The following is a 19717-nucleotide window of genomic DNA, read 5'->3' as shown; positions in this document are numbered from 1 at the left end:
AACAGCCTCATCTAGCTAGCCCATTAAAATTCCTGTAAAATAATTCATTCTTGTAGGCCTACACTGCCTTGACTTTTGACCTGAACAGCTTGATTCTAGAACTGTCCAAGATATTATGATTGTACATTATTCCTTGATATTTTGTACTTGAACAAGTTTGCTCATTACTAGGTAACTAGCCTTACTAGACCACTAATTGGAAACCTGTTTACTCTACCGCAACTATGTGTAATATATGGCAACAATTATTCTTATCGGATGTGACTAATCTTGAAGATAAATTTCAAAGATTATAGATTGAAATAAGATAATCTCAAGCAATGCGTGTGACATTCAAGAATTTTTGTCACCTTGAGTGGTATCCTTAAAAAAAGAAGAAAATTGAAAAGGAAATGTCACTTGATCAAGTAAATAGTCTGATAATTGGACTAATTGGAGGGTACAAAATTGCTTCATGCTTGCCGTTATGAAATTTAATTATCATTATTATAACGGTAGTGCAATTTTGATTTTTATGAGCCTATCGTCCTTCAAGGTGTTCATTCTTAAATCGTTGCTCTAATTATGTTTCTCTCTTTATTTGTTTACTCCTGGAGGTGTTTTTTCATTTTTTATACTTTTAAAAACAATTTTTCAACAAGTTTTTCATAATATAATGCTTCTCAATACTTCGTTATAGTCCGCAAAAATTCATCAAGTTTCATAAACAGTATAATTTTAGTATTTTAAAGAAAATTATCTCTGATTGGTACATAATTCAACCACTTATAGGCCTGCTGATAGCCCCATGATTATAATAATATCCACATAATATAGACTTGATTTCAATCATTTCATTTCACTGAAATTACTCAAGAATCTACTCAATTGAAAAAAAAACAAAGTATTTAGGGTTTGTTATATAATACTACACAATGAGTTTTTTGTCGAGATGACTCTCTCATAACAGTTAGCATTATTTATGGAACATCATTTTTGGTGAGAGAGAAAGAGATAGCAATAGCTTACAATACAGCAAAATTATAGATGAATTTACATAATAGAGACTAAGAAAATAAAATTATTGAACCGTATATGATATGAAAAAGCAATTTGTAATATAATAACTATAGATAAATAATTATATTGTTATACATCTACATAAATTGGCGGAGCTTTGGACATATCAATGTCCATTCTTCGGAAAGAATATTCGAAGTATCCTTCCCACTAACTCTCTACCAGAAAAAGAGATTGATTGAGTACTTTATTTATGTAAATTACAATATAATATACTGGCTTATACACTTATATACAATAGCTTACAATACAGCAAAAGTATGAATGAATTTACATAATATAGATTAAGAAAATTATTATTGAACTGAATATGATATAAAAAAAGCAATTTGTGATAACTATAGATAATATTGTTATGCATCTACATAAATTGGTGGAGCTTTGGACATATCAATGCCCATTTTTCGGAAAGAATATTCAAAATATCCTTCCCACTAACTCTCTACCAAAACGTTAATTTCATTAATTCAACTAAGGATTTATTTATGAATGGAAATATTGGAAAAGTTTTAATTAATTAATATGTGTGTGTGTGTGTGAGAGAGAGAGAGAGAGAGAGAGAGAGAGAGAGAGAGAGAGAGAAAGAGAGAAAGAACGTTAACCACCTCTCCCACCTATAAAAAGCTGGTAATGTGAAAATCATGCTCCTGTTAAAATTATCATGGCATTGGATATTTAGGTATTGAATGATTGGAACAGGTATTTTGAGCATGTTTAGATATCAATTAATTGACCGAGCAAAGTGAGGTCTAAGATTCAAGTCGACGGTTTGGCGTTTCTCTTGATGTTTAAATGTTTAAATGTTTAAATGTTTAAATGTTTAAATGTTTAAATGTTTAAATGTTTAAATGTTTAAATGTTTAAATGTTTAAATGTTTAAATGTTTAAATGTTTAAATGTTTAATGTTTAAATGTTTAAATGTTTAAATGTTTAAATGTTAAATGTTTAAATGTTTAATGTTTAAATGTTTAAATGTTTAAATGTTTAAATGTTTAAATGTTTAAATGTTTAAATGTTTAAATGTTTAAATGTTTAAATGTTTAATGTTTAAATGTTTAAATGTTTAATGTTTAAATGTTTAAATGTTTAAATGTTTAAATGTTTAAATGTTTAAATGTTTAAATGTTTAAATGTTTAAATGTTTAAATGTTTAAATGTTTAAATGTTTAAATGTTTAAATGTTTAAATGTTTAAATGTTTAAATGTTTAAATGTTTAAATGTTTAAATGATTAAATGTTTAAATGTTTAAATGTTTAAATGTTTAAATGTTTAAATGTTTAAATGTTTAAATGTTTAAATGTTTAAATGTTTAAATGTTTAAATGTTTAAATGTTTATATGTTGCGCATTTACGGCTAAACGCGGTAATAGATTTTCATGAAATTTGACAGGTATGTTCCTTTTTCAATTACGCGTCGACGTATATACAAGATTTTTGGAAATTTTGCATTTCAAGGATAATATAAGAGGAAAAAGGAGCCTCCTTCATACGCCAATATTGGAGTAAAAATCAGGCTATAGTATTATTCATCATAAATCAGCTGACAAGTGATTACACAGATGTGTGGAGAAGCCAGTCTATTGCTGTATTTCAATAAGGTCTATAGTTTCTATCAGGTATTTGTGGATGAGGTCCACTGTTCACAGAACTACTAGTATTTATTCTCAAACTCCTCCAATTCTTCCTTATTAACTATTTTCAAACCCAACAATATTCTCTTGCTCCATCCAGAGAATGAAAAATTGATGGATGATGCAAGCGTTCTTTAATGTAGGTGGCTTAGCTTGTAACAAAAGAGTCGAGGTTTACCTGCTCCACATAAAACCAGAGATGAACTTGAAGCCGAATATTACTCATCGCTTTCAAAGCTTACACAATGTTCACCTTAAGAATGAACAATCCATTATGCAATCTAATCACCTGATATTACGTTCATCATTATATGCAAATTGCGCCTCTCTGTGTGATGCGAGCATAATTTACATTTTTCTCGTGCATGATCAGCAGCACAAAGTGTAACGTTTTGAAGCAGATTCTGTTGATGATGTGTTGTTATATCATTAGTTGCTCAGTTGGAGAACGTCTGTAGTTGCCTGGTTGATGAAGAATCACAATAATTTAAACACAACAGTGACACTGAATTAATGATACATATCACAAGATCTACAATAATATTATCAGATGGGTTTAGTTCTAGACAGATAAGTTGCTAGAATATCTGGATAGTCCGAAGCTAGCTATTGAAAATTCGCTGTATAGAGAGAAAAAAATTAAATCTTGATCTTGTTTGAGAAAATGCAATTTGTGAATGACTTCAATTCTGTAGATAATTCAATATGTAGATAATTTATTGTGAAAATCCCAAGATATTAGAAATTTGTGGAAACAAAAAAATATTTGAGGATTTGTTTTTTTTTTTAATAATAAGGAAAGCTTCTTGACTTCTAAGTGCCAGTTGCACAGTGTCAGTTTGAACTAAATTTACTTTTAAACTGGATTACATCCATATCAAGTCTCTCTCGTTATTATGTTGTTCATTTTGAGTTAAGTTTAAGCCACCACCTGATCAAATTTAGTTCAAGCTTTGAATGTACAAACGGCCACACCATTAATTATTCTTTATCACATCAATATCGGGGCACCGAGCTTCGCTCGTTATTTTTATTTATTCTCTGAAATGTTCGTGTTTATATTTCACAGCTTGCTTTTTGTCATCTTATGAATTTCGGGGATGCGATATTTTGATTTTTCACATACTCACTTTTTTACTATCCACAGCTGTTTCAGCCAAGGATGAATTATCTTTTTTATGTCGTTCAGCGAGTTTTCCCAAGGATGAGACCTAGTGCAATCGAATCTTTATATCATAAACCTACCATGTTCCAAATTTCGTGAAAATCGTTAGAGCCGTTTTCGAGATCTGTTGAACATAAATAACCAGTTATAAAAATATAAAAATAACCAGATATAAGAATATAAACAGATATACAGAAATTGCTAGCTTAATATAATAGAATTTTGTTGCATCCCTTACCTTCTTTGAAATGGGTGTTCGAATTTGGCAAGAATCGTTAGAGCCGTTTTCGAGATCCGTTAAACATAAATAACCAGATATAAAAATAGCCAGATATAAAAATAAACAGATATAAAAATAACCAGATATAAAAATAGCCACATATAAAAATAGCCAGATATATAAATACAGAAATTGCTCGCTTAATAAAATAGGATTATCCTACTCCTATTGGGGAACAAAATCCCGTAAAACCTACGTAAAACTAGACATTATTTCAAGTTTTCAAAATATTTAACAATCGTTTTCCTGTTTACTTCAGCCCAGGTTACTGCACTCAAAGTAGCTCATATTTTCCGTCAAAAACTCCTTACATTAAGGATCAACAATGATAGATAAACGGTTTCTTGTGCATGTTCCTGGTTGTTGAGTGACGGATGAATTCTTGTCACGTGACGAGTGAACGGTAAATGAATATTCATTTCCGTTCAGGCTCCAGTGTTGTTACCATTCAGTCTGTATTGTTCAGAATACAAAAGTTACAAGTTTGGGGTTGTGACCGTTAAGACACGTGGATGACTTAATCGTGGAAGAATGCTTGGCGCAAATCATAGATGACATGAATGATAGGCATTATAGGTGATATGTGATCGAATAGGTGGATATCGCGTTTATAGAATAATAGTTCAGTTATGCAACTCAAGTGCAACTCAAGGGAACTATTCAAGGCTGCAATCAATAAAGTGAAAATTGCCGTGATGATTTCCAACCTCCGATGGGAGAAGGAACCAGAAGAAGAAGAAGTTCAGTTATATGATAAGTATTATGTGATAGATTAGGTAGATATCGAGTATAGAATGACAGTTTAGTTTGGTGTTACAGATATCGAGTATAAAATGACAGTTTAGTATGGTGTTAAGGCTGTGCAAAGGCTGAAAATAAACTATCTACTGGTGATATTTTTCGATTTGTATATCATCAAGCTATCAAAATGAAAAAGTTTTCTCAGGAAAACTTTTTTTTTCGATCATTACTTTTTGAGATATGAGCGCATAAAGTTCAATTTTTTTGGGACAGAACATTTAAAATTCGGTAAGAGATAAATCCATGAGATTTAGTGGATAGATTCTTCATGGTATTGATGATTGAATAAAACAAAATTTCCCGAAAATGTGAAGGATAATAAGGAATAGAAGGAACTGTGAAGGAAAAATATGTGAAGGATAAATTCTTCATGGTATTGTTGATTCAATAGAACAAACATGTTTTGAAAATATCAATTTTTAAGAAAGTTTCTCAATTTACCAAAAATAACTTTTTTTGAGTTATTTTTAGTAAATTGAATAACTTACTCAAAATTGATATTTTCAAAACATTTTTGTTTAATTGAATCAACAATACCATGAAGAATTTATCTTCTGAATCTCATGGATTTATCTCTTACTGAATTTGAATTGTTCTGTCCCAAAAATTTGAACTTTAGGCGCTCATATCTCAAAAAGTAATGATTGGAAAAAAATGTTTTTCTGAAAAAACTTTTTTATTTTGATAGCTTGATGATATACAAATTGAAAAACTTTGAAAAATGTCACCAGTAGAAAGTTTATTTTTAGCCTTTGCACAGCCTTAAAGTAATAAATAGCACCGTCTGTGTATACAAGCAGAAGTCTATAGCACAAGTCTACAGTGACGAGCTTTATACCAAATTATCATCTCACAACTCAGAGATTACAATGTATAATGTTCATGAAGAACAAAACATTCTTATACATGATTCGTATGTATCGCTGCATGAAAATGTTTTTGGGAGAGTAAAAATTGAAAACTTTTGTTGAAGTTCTTACACTGTGTTACTTGTAAATATTTGAAAAACACTTACTTTTGTTGGAGTATTGAGGAATGCATTTCACTCCTGAAGAGTTGAAATGCCTTTCAGGCTGATGAAGCTCCTCTTCAGGAGTGAAATGCATTCCTCAATACTCCAACAAAAGTAAGTGTTTTTCAAATATTTACAAGTAAGACAGTGTCAGAACTTCTACAAAGTTATTATTTAGTGTTTCGTCATGGGAAGCAACTTCAAAAAATTGAAAACCTTTCTGGGGAAGGCTCCAGGATACTCCCATCAATAGTGCGACCCTGGCCAGCCATAGATCACTGAATTTAATAGTATCTGAGATGAATAATCTAGGTTTTATCTAGACAGATAATGAGTTAAATATATTTACTCTTTACTAGGGATGGGTATCGATACATCGATGTTTCAACATCAAACATCGATGTTTTTAACATCGATGTTTACTGTTCGATGTTTTTCACTTATCGATGTTTAGGAGAAAAAAACATCGATGTTCAAAACATCGATGTTTTGTCTTTCGATACCCATCCCTACTCTTTACTCTTATGATTGATATGGTCCTCGATTGAAGCCCTGACTTCAGTGTTGAGTATTTTAGAAGAAACTTGAGAATATTGAACAATCTATGGCCCTGTTTCTAGGACACACAACAAATCTAATTAACTATTCAATTTATAGGTTCAATGGCCTATTAAATTTCATAGATTTGTCCTGGAAGCCAGAAAAAAATAAAGTAATTTATAGGATATGTAGATGGTCCTCGATTGAAGCCCTGACTTCAGTGTTGAGTATTTTAGAAGAAACTTGAGAATATTGAACAATCTATGGCCCTGTTTCTAGGACACACAACAAATCTAATTAACTATTCAATTTATAGGTTCAATGGCCTATTAAATTTCATAGATTTGTCCTGGAAGCCAGAAAAAAATAAAGTAATTTATAGGATATGTAGATGGTCCTCGATTGAAGCCCTGACTTCAGTGTTGAGTATTTTAGAAGAAACTTGAGAATATTGAACAATCTATGGTCCTGTTTCTAGGACACACAACAAATCTAATTAACTATTAAATCTATAGGTTTAATGGTCTATTAAATTTCATAGATTTGTCCTGGAAGCCAGGAAAAAATAAAGTAATTATAATATTGTACCTGAACTCGGATATGTAGTTGCATTATCATAATTATAGATTATTACAGCTTGGATTGTACCAACTACTAAGTAGACATTGGTAGACATTACATTAGTAAGACATTGAGTGCAGAACAAAAATTGTATTGTACTAGAATAAATAACAATTGAAAAGCAATCTGTATGAAGTAATCAAAATACTTTATCTGAATTTCTTAAATTAATACCATTACCATAATGTATACTCTAATACTGGAGTGATCCGTGGTCTAGTGGATAGAGTGCCAGCGTAGCAGCATAGAGATCCCGGGTTCAAACCCTCTCAATACCAAAAGTTTTTTAACCAGATCACTCCCGTGTTATCGGATGGGCACGTTAAACTGTCGGTCCCGGCTGAAGTATGACAATCGTAAGGCCCATTGACGGCTTAAATTATATATTCAGGCGGTGGGACCTTCCCGCAAGGGACTCCCCACCAACAAAAGCCATACGAATTTACTTTTTTACTCTAATTCTGTTTATACCAATTCATTTTATTAATGTAACAAACGACACTGATGTAAAAACATTGGTAGCTGAAATACTTAGGCAATCCTTGTGTTGTTTTCTCTTCCAAATTGAATTCAATTCAACAAAAAGGTTATCAAATCTGTAGAGCCTAATTATATCTAAATTCCAAGTTCACTCTTTCCTACGTTTCACCTCTCACTCCACCACCAATTATAACCCCAAAACCACTCTTTCCACCAAACCAACAATAATTGGAATCGACAGAATGGGCAAAGAAGCTGATTGGAGATTAGAAGAGATCTTCCAGCGTCACTCATTCTGCCGCTCTCTGAATCCGTTCATCGGAATTGAAGATAAATAATATAATATAATTGGACATGAGAGCTGTTATACAGGGGAAGTGCCGTCGCTACTACGGTGTAATTCACTTCAAACTAGCAGTTTCGCTTGTAGATAACACTGATGGTTTCCTATTCAACTAATTGCTGACAGATGAAAAGAATACCACAATCTGTCAGATTCCCTAATGAATGAAATTAATGCTTCAAACTCAAACAATGCTGAAAATTTGAAATGAATATCTCAATCAGTCAGTTTTCCTCATAAATAACCTCAATCCGTCCCATCCAAACAATGATGACAGTTTCAAGTGAATCTTCCTGAAATGATTCGTTATTATTGGTTTGTGCCGGAGGAATTCGAATTCCATTTCCACAAAGGAGCTGCCGAAGCTGAGACAATTTAATGAATGGGAAAGCTGAATTAATTGCACACAGTCACTGTTGAATTGGCGCGTTTCTTCTGATGAAGAAGTTAATCAGTTTCACGGTTATTTACTGTTGGACCGGAAAATAACTGGATCTTAATTGTTGTTTGTGATTTGTGTTGAAACACAACTCAGATGATCTCTGTTGATAACTGACTCATCTAGAAAATTTAGGTTATGAGATCATACTCGTTGATGTCACGATTGTTTCGATCTTCCAATAATTTTTTATTGTATCATTCTTAAAAATCTGTGGATTTATGCTTTGTTTTGCTAGTATTTATAACATTAAACTAGAAAACCCCAGTAAAATACGATCATAGTGATGGAACAACATTCCATTGAAATTTTTATAAATAATAATAATCATTTATTCGACCAAAAACAAACATTCTACAAACAAATTGAAATAAAATAGCAACTGGTGTAGCAAACACTCACACATACACAATATACGTTTATCATTATAGCCCAAATGAAGCCCCAGAGGTAATCCTGTGTGGGCCCTTCTCCTTACTTCTGATCACAATAGAAAATGATCAAACAAAAGATAGAAGGTTATTTTTGTTAATGTATCATAAAATTTTAAAATGAAGTGGGTGAAGAAAATTGGATTTTGTTTTGACAAAATATTCTCTAGAACAATATTCAATGATACATTTGCGATCATCCCATCATCATTTTATACTTTATCAATTTTCGTACATTATTGTAGCTTTTATCGTCAATATTACAGCTGATTGCTGTTATCTTGAGAAACAAGATTATATTTTATGAAGAATGAGCAGATATAATGAGCTATATTCTTTTAAAGCAAGCCATCGATTGAGACTGAAAGAAATAATATATTTATTTCCAAAACAATGCAATTTACAAAATAAAAATCGTTTGTACTCAAACGCAGTTGAAATACAAACAACAACTAAAAATTGAATCAATCTCATGATAATCAATGTGATTGTTTAGTTCTCAACCGATTATATAAATCTCTACTAAATAGTGAGCAGTTAATTTATGGTAAGGGCGAAGCTCTACGATTGGACATTAGCTGTTGACCAATGAAGTTTGTGCTCGATTCTCATTGGCCGAAACTGGCTACCCAACTATCACAAATAATGGTCTTGAGAACCGTTGAACAACAACAAAATGAAGAGAAACTCAGTTACCAATATAACCGAGAGATAATATTATGAGAAAAATGGAAAATATACTATTTTGAAGACTAGTAAGTCCAGTTACACACATATAGATTTTTGGACGTACGATTTTTTGCCGTCGTTATGAAATCTACTAGATTGAATGGAACTTGTCAAACACATGAACACATCATCTGTTTGTCAAGTTATGTTTAATTTAATAGAATGCATAAGGAATGCCGAAATCGTACGTCCAAAAACCGATGTGTGTGTAACGAAACTTACTAGTTTCTAAAATAAACTAGTATGATTACTAGTATAAAATTACTAGTATATTTATCCATTCTTTTTCATATTACCCATTCGGTTATATTAGTTATTTAGTTTCTATTTATTCTTTTGTTGATAAACAGCTCTCACGGCCCTATTTGGGTTAGTTCGGCATGTCTAGTCTCGGCCAATGACAGCCGAGCTCAACCTTTATTGGTCAACAGCCAATGTCCAATCGTAGAGCTTCACCCATACTATGAATTCTACTGGTCACTATTCAGTAGAGATTTATATAATCGGTTGAGAACCATACATTCACATTGATTATCATGAGATTGTTTTTATTGTGTTGTTGTTGTTTGTATTATTTTAAACTGGTTTTGAGTGCATAATATTTTTATTTTGTCAGTTGCATTGTTTTGGAAATAAATATCTACACTATGAACAGAGATATTGTGAAATTTCTCCATATCAAGGCGAAATAAGAACGATATTGTCAGTTACACATAATTTATTTGAGCCAAACCTAAGTTTCAGTGGTCAAAAAAACCTCTTAAAATGATGCCTTTGTGCATTGAAACTTGAGTTTGGCTCAAATAAATTATGTGTAAATGACAATATCGTTTTTATGTCACCTTTATTTGGAGAAATACCATAATATCTCTGTTCATAGTGTAAATATTTATTTCCAAAACAATTCAACTCACAAATATTTTTTTTTCTATTGGTCAATACTATAGCCATCTAGTTTAAAGACTAATTAGCTATTCTTTTCCATCCTAAATTACTACTTGAAAAATTTAACAGTGAATTTCTCATTAGGAACTCTTACTGCTATTGTTTAATTAATAAGTAGGTACACTTATTGACTGCACTATAGAAGCTAGATTCACTCAATCACTGCTCTGCTCTTTCACTGGACACTACTTGAACAGCACTACACTAGTTCAAACGGTTTCCTCCTTTTGAGCCTCCGCACCAACCCTCCATTGTCTAGCAGCTGGATCGCCTCGACGTTGTCATGTTGGTGCAGTCGCCCCTCGTGCCTCTCCGCATGCCTCTGGATCTCGGTGGACACCAGGTCGACGTGCAGGTCTCTATGAAGATGGCTGTTCCTGACATACCAAGTAGCATCCACAATGTTCCTTAGCACTTTGTTTTGAAAACGTTGTATGACATTGATGTTGCTGTCTTTGGTACACCCCCAAAGTTGTATACCATACGTCCATACTGGCTTTAATATCTGTTTGTACAGAAGTACTTTGTTTCGGATTGAAAGGATCGAGTTTCTTCCGATCAGCCAATACAGCTTCTTATATTTGATTCCAAGCTCTTCTCTCTTCTTCTTGACATGGGCCTTCCAGCGAAGCAATAATATACATCAAATGCTATGCGAGCAAATATAAATCGTATGCTATGTAGAACTCGTTTTATTTCACCTTGAAAAAATATCTGTCTGTCTGTCTCTACCCTTTTTGAAGAAAATAATTCCAATTGTGCTGCAGATATCAAAAATGATTCCACACCAGCACACAAGGTAGAAAACGATTCGCGTATTAATTCAATACAAGAGTCGCAGGTAGCTGCTAGTCGTTGAAAAGTCAGTCGTGATTGAAGCACAGGTGTTGCGCTAGCAATTGCATGGAATCTGTACAGGCCGGTTGGAAATTGTTACAAGGCAGGAAGCAGCCCAAGGGCTAGAACGGAAGGAATCTGAAGATAGTATACAGATAAATTCTCTTCAATCAGTCAGCGTTTGTTGAGCAAAAAGCATTGGCGTAATTCTTAAGAAGCTGTGACTGATTTTGTACTGATTCACTGTGAACAGATTCACTGCACAGTGTCAGTGTTGGTTGAACGATAAAGCATTGACGTTACTTATGAGAAGCTCTGACAGAATAAAGTGAAATCTTACTGATTCACTGTGAATAGATTCACATTAATCTGTCAGTATTAGTTGAACGGGAAAGCAATGACGTTACCCATAAGAAGTTCTGACAGTATGAAGTGAAAACTTACTGATACACTGTGACTAGATTCACATTAATCTGTCAGTATAGGTTAAACGAGAAAGCATTGACGTTTCTCATGAGAAGCTCTGACAGTATAATGTAAATCTTAATATGAGCAGATTCCCTAAGAACAGTCAGTATTGATTAAATGAGAAAGCATTAGTGTAATTCATGTGGAGTCCTGACAGTAGAGGAGTGTTGTTGCGAGCTGTGCTACGATGTAAGTGAGAGGTGAAAGTTAAGATCCAAGACAGGATGGCTCTAGACAGGATAGCTGCTGCTGCATTATGAGAGGCATCAGATACGGAATCATTTAAAAGTGCATGTTCACTCTAGACCAAGAATTCTATTCTTTAATGAATGGTGATTTTCCAGATATTTTAGTTTTATCTCTGGGAAACAAACATGGTATTTTAGGCCGCGACGCGACGCGACGTGCCGGGAGTCTGCTAGATCAGTTAATATCATATGATCATTTTTTAATGTTCACATTGGAAAGAGACTAACACAATCATGTGAACATTGTATTGCATAAAAATCTGGTGTGGCGCACACAACTTTCCTTGCCGTTATGAAAATTGATCACCTTACGCTAGTGTTCCCGCGCATCTCAAGTCTACTATTCAAAGATTTGAGCCAACTGGTGACAGGGAAATAACGCTGTAGACACACAACGTGTGCTATCTCTTCATACTGAATCATTTAATAGAATCAACAGTTGCCAACAGTTTGCAATTGGATAATCACATTTTCTCGAATTTCGAGCTTATTATTTTGATTTGAGGTGAAAATGTTACTGAACATTAGTTGTAGAGATTCTTATGCTGAATCTTTTCCACTCAATTTTTTCTTGTTTAAATTGTATCTGGAGCCTGATAATTGAGAATCAAACTTTGCATAGATGGGGCGGAGCTCCTGGAATTTTTACAGATATGGGACTTGTGGCAGTTGATAGAGCTAATCGATGACTATTTCAGGTATAACTTTAATCAAAATCGTTGGAGCCGTTTCTGAGAAGATCGCGAAAAACCCTGTTTTTGACAACATTTTCGCCATTTTAGCCGCCATCTTGAATTGCATTTGATCGAAATTGTTCGTGTTGGATCCTTATATTGTAAGAGCCTCAAGTTCCAAATTTCAAATCATTCCGTTAATTGGGAGATGAGATATCGTGTACACAGACGCACCTACACTCATACACACACACACACACACACACACACACACACACACACACACATACAGACCAATACCCAAAAACCACTTTTTTGGACTCAGGGGACCTTGAAACGTATAGAAAACATGAAATTAGGGTAGCTTAAATTTTTTGGGAAGCAATACTTTCCTTACCTATGGTAATAGGGCAAGGAAAGTAAAAATCATCTAGTAGATCGCGTCTCGTCAAATCGCTTCTCAATATGCGACAAGCCTAAATTTTTTCACCTCAGTTGTTTTGTAAATAATCGTGATAAATTTACCTCAAAATACTATCATCATTTTTCCGAATAAAGCCAGATCTGATATAATGTAAAGTGTAAAGTTTTGAAAATACTCAATTGAATAAATTTGATCATTTGACGCCAAATACTAGTCTATAAATTAGTATACAGATTGAAATCAGACCATTGAGTTAACATCTCTCACAAAATCATGATTACTGCTCATGATCCCAAGTCGCTATACAGTATTAACAATAATTGACCGAGCGAAGTGAGGTCTAAGATTCAAGTCGACGGTTTGGCATTTCTCTTAATGTTCATATGTTTAAATGCTTATATGTTTTTATGTTGCGCATTTACCGCGAAACGCGGTAATAGATTTTCATGAAATTTGACAGGTATGTTCCTTTTTAAATTGCGCGTCGACGTATATACAAGGTTTTTGGAAATTTTGCATTTCAAGGATAATATAAAAGGAAAAAGGAGCCTCCTTCATACGTCAATATTAGAGTGAGAATCAGACTAGAGAATTATTATTCATCATAAATCAGCTGTCGAGTTGACTACAAATTGCATGCCATGACGCATGCAATTCAATATCTCAATGTAACTTGGTAAAAAATTAACAGCTGTGTAGACTATAAATTGCATTCCTCATTGAATGCAATTTTTATGCACTATTAAATAGGATGCAAAGAACTTGAAACAGCTCGTCTGGGCGCCTGGATGTCTTCTGGTTTTCTCGCGCTAAATTCCGGAAAGCGTTATATGATAATTAAATCTTGTGTAAGCATGATATGATCAAATAAATAGTTAGTGTTTCAGTGTGGATGTGCTTATGGTTTGGGACGTCGTTATAACTGCGCGAGGTCTATTGTTCACAGAACTACTAGTACTGTTACTGTTGCTAAACTTCTGCAGAGTAGTATAGAATGTTAGTGTAGTATATAATGACTAGTTCTATACTCTTTAAGTAAAACACTAATAAACTGATGAGTGTTCAATAAAAATAGAGACCCGTCATTGACCTACTCTTGGGTCAAAAGGAAATTCACTCGGAAAAACAGGTGATTCATGGTGTCATGGAACTTGGCCTACTCTTGAAATACACTGCTTGCCACTCTTGTGAAAGTTATCACTTCCATCGACTCCTAATACCCATTGCATCGACCCTGTGATCCAAAAAATCAATTATTAGAATACAGTACACGGACAAAATAGGTCAGGCAACAAACCGGTTAGACATTCCAGAGAAGTAAGCAAGTAGGTCCCTCCCGAGTCTAACCCCAACACTATGATACATTGAAAGCAGCAGACTTGTTAATATTGTCATGAAAGGGTAATTGTGAGTGCTGTTCAATGTTCCATGAAGATGTTGGAAAGTAACTCTATGAAATGGTTATTACTGCTGCAGTGTTGCATTTGAAACATTACCTTCCGCTCGCGGAGATCATGGATGCCTCTCATGAAAACTTATGAGTTACACATTATTTTAATAAGGTCTAAATGCTTTCCTAGATACAGTTACTGAACTTTCCCATTAAGTAATTTTATTCTAGCATGATCTCGGTTGTATGAAGATCTCTTGCTCTCAAATATTGAGAGACAACTTGCATTACTTTCAAATATGGATTTTTGAACTGAATAATTACTATTTCACGGATAGTTTTTGGATCAATTTGGGTGATTAAATTTCAGTGATTATATAGTTATTCTAGCCTGATCTTGAATGGGTGAAAATTTCTTGTTCTTAAATTGAATATTGTTTGATACCTCCCATTACTTTCAAATATGGATTTTCGAACTAAATAGTTAATACTACACTGGTCGTTTTTGGATCAATTTGAGAGATTATACCGTTATCCTAGCCTGATCTTGGCTGGTTCAAGATTTATTGATCTCAAATTGAATATTGTTTGATACCTCCCATTACTTTCAAATATGGGTTCTTAACCTAAATAAGCATTATTATTAAACGGTAATTTCATATCGTTTCAACGGAAATTGAAAGATGCAAGTGCCTCAATTTTGTTAGTGATTATACCGTTCACTCAATGTAATCAACATGAGAGAAATATAGTAAATAGCAGTGTTAGGCAGGGAAGGTTTCAGTAAAATGCGTTAACAGTATATGATTGAGGAGGATCTTTTTCGAACCAAAAATTAAAGTCCTGTTTACATTCAAAATCTCATGTCCAACACTTGACTTGGATAGTACGATGAATTATATGATAGATAGTGATGATAGAGTGCTTCTCTCATTTTTTAAAGTGAATATCGTGGCACCGAGCTTCGCTCGTTATTTATTTATTGAATTTTGATAAACTGAACATAATTCTTTAAAATGATTGGGGAAGTACTAACAGGCACAGCCCAAAACTCTTTCTTTCCCGAATTTTGATTTATACACTATAAATAGTCCAGAAAGTAGGTTATGTTCCATACACTTGAATTCAGGTTCAATTTTCTGTTTAAACATTTGAAAACAAAAAAATTATAATTTAGATTATATACAAACCAAATTGAATAACAAAATAACACTCACTAATTGAAAATTATTTAACACTTGAAATTGTCAAATAATGATCAACTTTGAAAATTATGATATACTCTAGTTTAGGAAGATTATCATGTCTGTCAACAAATCAGTTTATGTTGATCAAATCGATTAAATTGTCTAGCTAGATAAAATTTCTCGCTGATTGATGATGATTACACAGCTGGAAATAATTCTTTCTCTCTCCCACACAGGCACACGCATCTTCTGTTATCGAGAGACCACGAATTTATCATCTGTTTTCCAAGGATGAATTATCCTTTCAATGTCGTTCAGCGAGTTTTCCAAAGAATGAGACCTAGTGCAATCGAATCTTTATATCATAAACCTACTATTTTTCAAATTTCGTAAAAATCGTTAGAGCCGTTTTCGAGATCCGTAAAACATAAATAACCTGATATATAAATACAGAAATTGCTCGCTTAATATTATACGATTTTCGACTCTGTGCCGTTTGCACTGTTAAAGCTTTCAAACCGAATTGAATCAGCTGGCGGTTCAATCTCAATAAAATGTTTCAAATTATAGCAAATGAGACTTGACATTTCTCGATCAAGGTTGAGCTAAGATTCCGCTTGAACTTGCAATGTGCAAACAGCTCTGAAAAGGACTAAATAATCATCTTACAATCATCTAATATCAAACTTGATTTTTTCTCTCTCCATAAATAACAACTGAACAAGCACTAAGCACAGAACTATGAGAGAAGCAAGCTAAGCCCACCATTGTTTATTTATCAAACTAGCTCTTATACATAGATTATTGCACAAAGTTATCGTTTATCGGGTAATAACAGTTGATAATTCACTTGATAAAAATATCAGGAGAAAACTTTAGTCTATCCAGCATTCTGGATATTAGATGCAGTTTATATTCTTCACCATTTATTTACATCAATGGAAAAATTACAACAACATATAGAGGCTCACAGCTTTATGCCAAAACAAGCCTCATTGAAAATCAATTGTTTACACAAACTAAAAATAAATTAGTAAGAAAGAAAAAGCGAAAAATAGTTTGGAAGAAACATTATAAAATATAAATAGAAAATAACACAAGACACAATAGAGAATAGAAAAAAGACAGAAGAAATAATGAAAAAATAGACTAATTGAAAAAAGAGAATAGGTAGCAAGCCTATTTTAAGAAGAAGAATTTGAAATTTAAATTTTTATGGTCTGCAAAATTGATTAAGCATTTATAATTTAACAAAATATATTATTGCTTCTTTCAGCAATGATTGAGTCACATAATCATAGAAAAATTGAGGATGGAAATCCAGGATTATAGACGTTACTATTTCATTCCAGAATTTGGTGAACTATGATGAATATTTTATTCATGAAATCTATTTTTTCTTTGTTACAGATGATGAACAGGAGTGCAGGGTCTTGATGCTAGCGGTTCTCAACGACTCAGGTCGATTCAGTTGGTTTAAAATCGCGGTTTGCTAAATCAGTGATTCAGTAGTTGGTTCGTTCGGTTGCATTTTCTGTCAGTTATCATCTATCGAATCGAAGTCGAGAAAGATATCACAATCAGTGCGGAAGGAGAGGCTAAAATTCCACCAAAATGGAGACGGAGGAGATTACAAAACTCGTCGACGGGATCTATAAGGTACGTTTCTACTAAAAACAACTATTATTCCAATGTTACAAAATAAAAAATAATCTTCGAGGTGTTTACAGCAATCAACTTTAGATTTTCTTTTAATAATATTAATATAGAATTCAGTAATCGAAATCTTGAAGAATTTAAAATAGACCTATAACCATCCTCGGTAAATTAATAATCTATATACGTGAGTATTTCCCATTTTACACTTTAAAATGTGAAATGTGAAATTTTTCTTTTTATGTTCGGTTTTGAAGAATCTGAATTCAAAAATCTACTTTGTGAAAATGATTAAGAACTGGAAATTTTGTGAAGAGAACAACTACAAGACTTAACCTATTCCGGATTATGTGTAACCTCATCTAAATGTGGGAGAGGAATAGCACAAGTTTACCTTATTTTTTCTCTCCCTATCAATTTTGATGATATTCTTTTTTATGAATCAATAAAGGAAAGAATTGGCTCAAACACGTAGGGGATAGGGAATTCACGAGTGACGCATCATCACGTCTGAACTACTGGTCAGATTAAGATGAAATTTGCATATAGATTATTAACTTTTTGTGTAGTTGAGAAGTTGATATTGTGGTAATTATTCATATTGAATGAAAAAGACTAGGAAATTTTCAAAAAACCACTGATTTATTGATAATTAGAAAAACCGGTTTCGGTTATTACACCATTGTCAATCTCTGATAAACCTGATAATCTCTGATGAAGTTTATCAGAGATTGACAATGGTGTAATAACCGAAACCGGTCTTTCTAATTATCAATAAATCAGTGGTTTTTGACAATTTCTTAGATTATTAATCTACCGAGGATGGTTATAGGCCTATTTTAAATTCTTCAAGATTTCAGTAGGCAAGTTTTCGATAAGACCCTTGCAGAACACCAAGCAGGGTTACCTGCTAGTATGAAACAAAAAGAAATCTTCTATGTTTACAGCATTCAACTTTGGATTGTTTAATAACAATTATTGGAAACAAATACTCGTATGAATATTATACAAGGCTGCGTTTCTCAGTCATTCCTTCCGCTGATGGACGGAAAATCTGAAAAGTGTGTGTATGGAGAAGCCAATAAAATGTCAATTCAAGTTCAATTTCATACTGTATACATTGAGTATAGAATGTTACATTCTATAGTCTCTGACTGTATAGTACTATTTTTGCTGTATAATTATAATTGATTCATTGAATAAATTCTTGTCCGGTATACTCATTGCTCAGCAAAATTTGTCCAGCCAGTTCAAAAATTCAGAGTAATTCAACAATGAAGATTGAAAACAATAAGCAAATATCCCAACATTTCCCGATTCGAGCACTTGTATTATTCATTTTCCTTTTCTATCTTCATTTGTCTATAGTCTATGGGGAATTCATCCACCTTTTTCAAGATAGGAGAACAACGTTGCCGATTTCCTGCCTTGCCACTGTCTTATTGCAGACTATAATCTGCAATACAGTCTGCAAGACGTATATAAAAAAAAATAATATAGCAGTTCGTAATGGATAAAGAAACTCAATCATTTTACAATTCGAAACTGCGATTTCACACCCAGTAATCATCCATTCCTTGTTGAAAATTGGGGAATAAATTATATAGATTCCACAGTATTACAATGCGCATCAATCCTATTTCCAATGTATCGCTCCAGAAGGAATCCACTTGATTTTCTGAATGTTATAGATTGAAGCAATTCCATCATCTTATCCCGGGCGCGCTTGGTATCAATAAACTGTTCTCCTCAATAATCATGATAAACGAGAGTGAAAGCGAAATCCGAGATAACTAGAACCTGGAAGGTAATTGTGGCTCAGAACTGGATCCAAGGTGTAATTTTATCGATAAAAATTGGATAATGCAGGCATAAATCAAATCAGATCGTAATCTTCAGAGTAGGCTTGAAGGATCAAAATCAAATTACACACCTCGATTGAGAGCAGCTGAAACTGTGGGTTCGATTCACGCCTGATGGATATCTTGAGTCAGGCCTACATTGTAATAAAGTAGCAGCGGTGTAATAATATTTTGAGTGGAGTGTAATTTGTCAAAGTTTGTCAGACACTTGTACTAGCTGTACTTGTAGCAAGAATACTAGTAGTGAAAATGCTAGTTTTTCTTGTGAAATACTTGATAGGCAGTTTTCAAAATATGCGCAAGTGTTTAGTACGGTAATAGTTGTACCTGCTCAATCCTAGTTATTCAAACTTGTTCTTGTATAAACACTTGAAATGAGTTAGAAGAGGCTTCGTTTGATGAAAGGACTTGAAATATTATTTGTTTATGAAATTTCATACCAAATTTCAATGACAGACCAATCATTTTCATCAGAAAAAAAAGTTGAACTTTC

At 33.1% G+C, this 19717-nt stretch overlaps 1 protein-coding gene across 2 annotated transcripts in view; it reads left to right on the top strand.

Annotated features, from left to right (window-relative positions):
- Positions 1–19717, top strand: part of LOC111063241 (brain-specific angiogenesis inhibitor 1-associated protein 2) — a 552780-nt gene that overhangs the window by 26254 nt on the left and 506809 nt on the right. For both annotated transcript variants that reach the window (XM_039433822.1, XM_039433823.1), the window contains exon 2: positions 17117–17365. In XM_039433822.1, the coding sequence (XP_039289756.1) occupies positions 17321–17365 (45 nt within the window). In that variant the 5' untranslated portion in view covers positions 17117–17320. The remainder of the gene's footprint in view (positions 1–17116; positions 17366–19717) is intronic.

Source organism: Nilaparvata lugens, chromosome 8 (genome assembly GCF_014356525.2).
Source record: "Nilaparvata lugens isolate BPH chromosome 8, ASM1435652v1, whole genome shotgun sequence".
NCBI classification, from domain to species: domain Eukaryota; kingdom Metazoa; phylum Arthropoda; class Insecta; order Hemiptera; family Delphacidae; genus Nilaparvata; species Nilaparvata lugens.
This window is presented reverse-complemented; position numbering and strand designations above follow the sequence as displayed.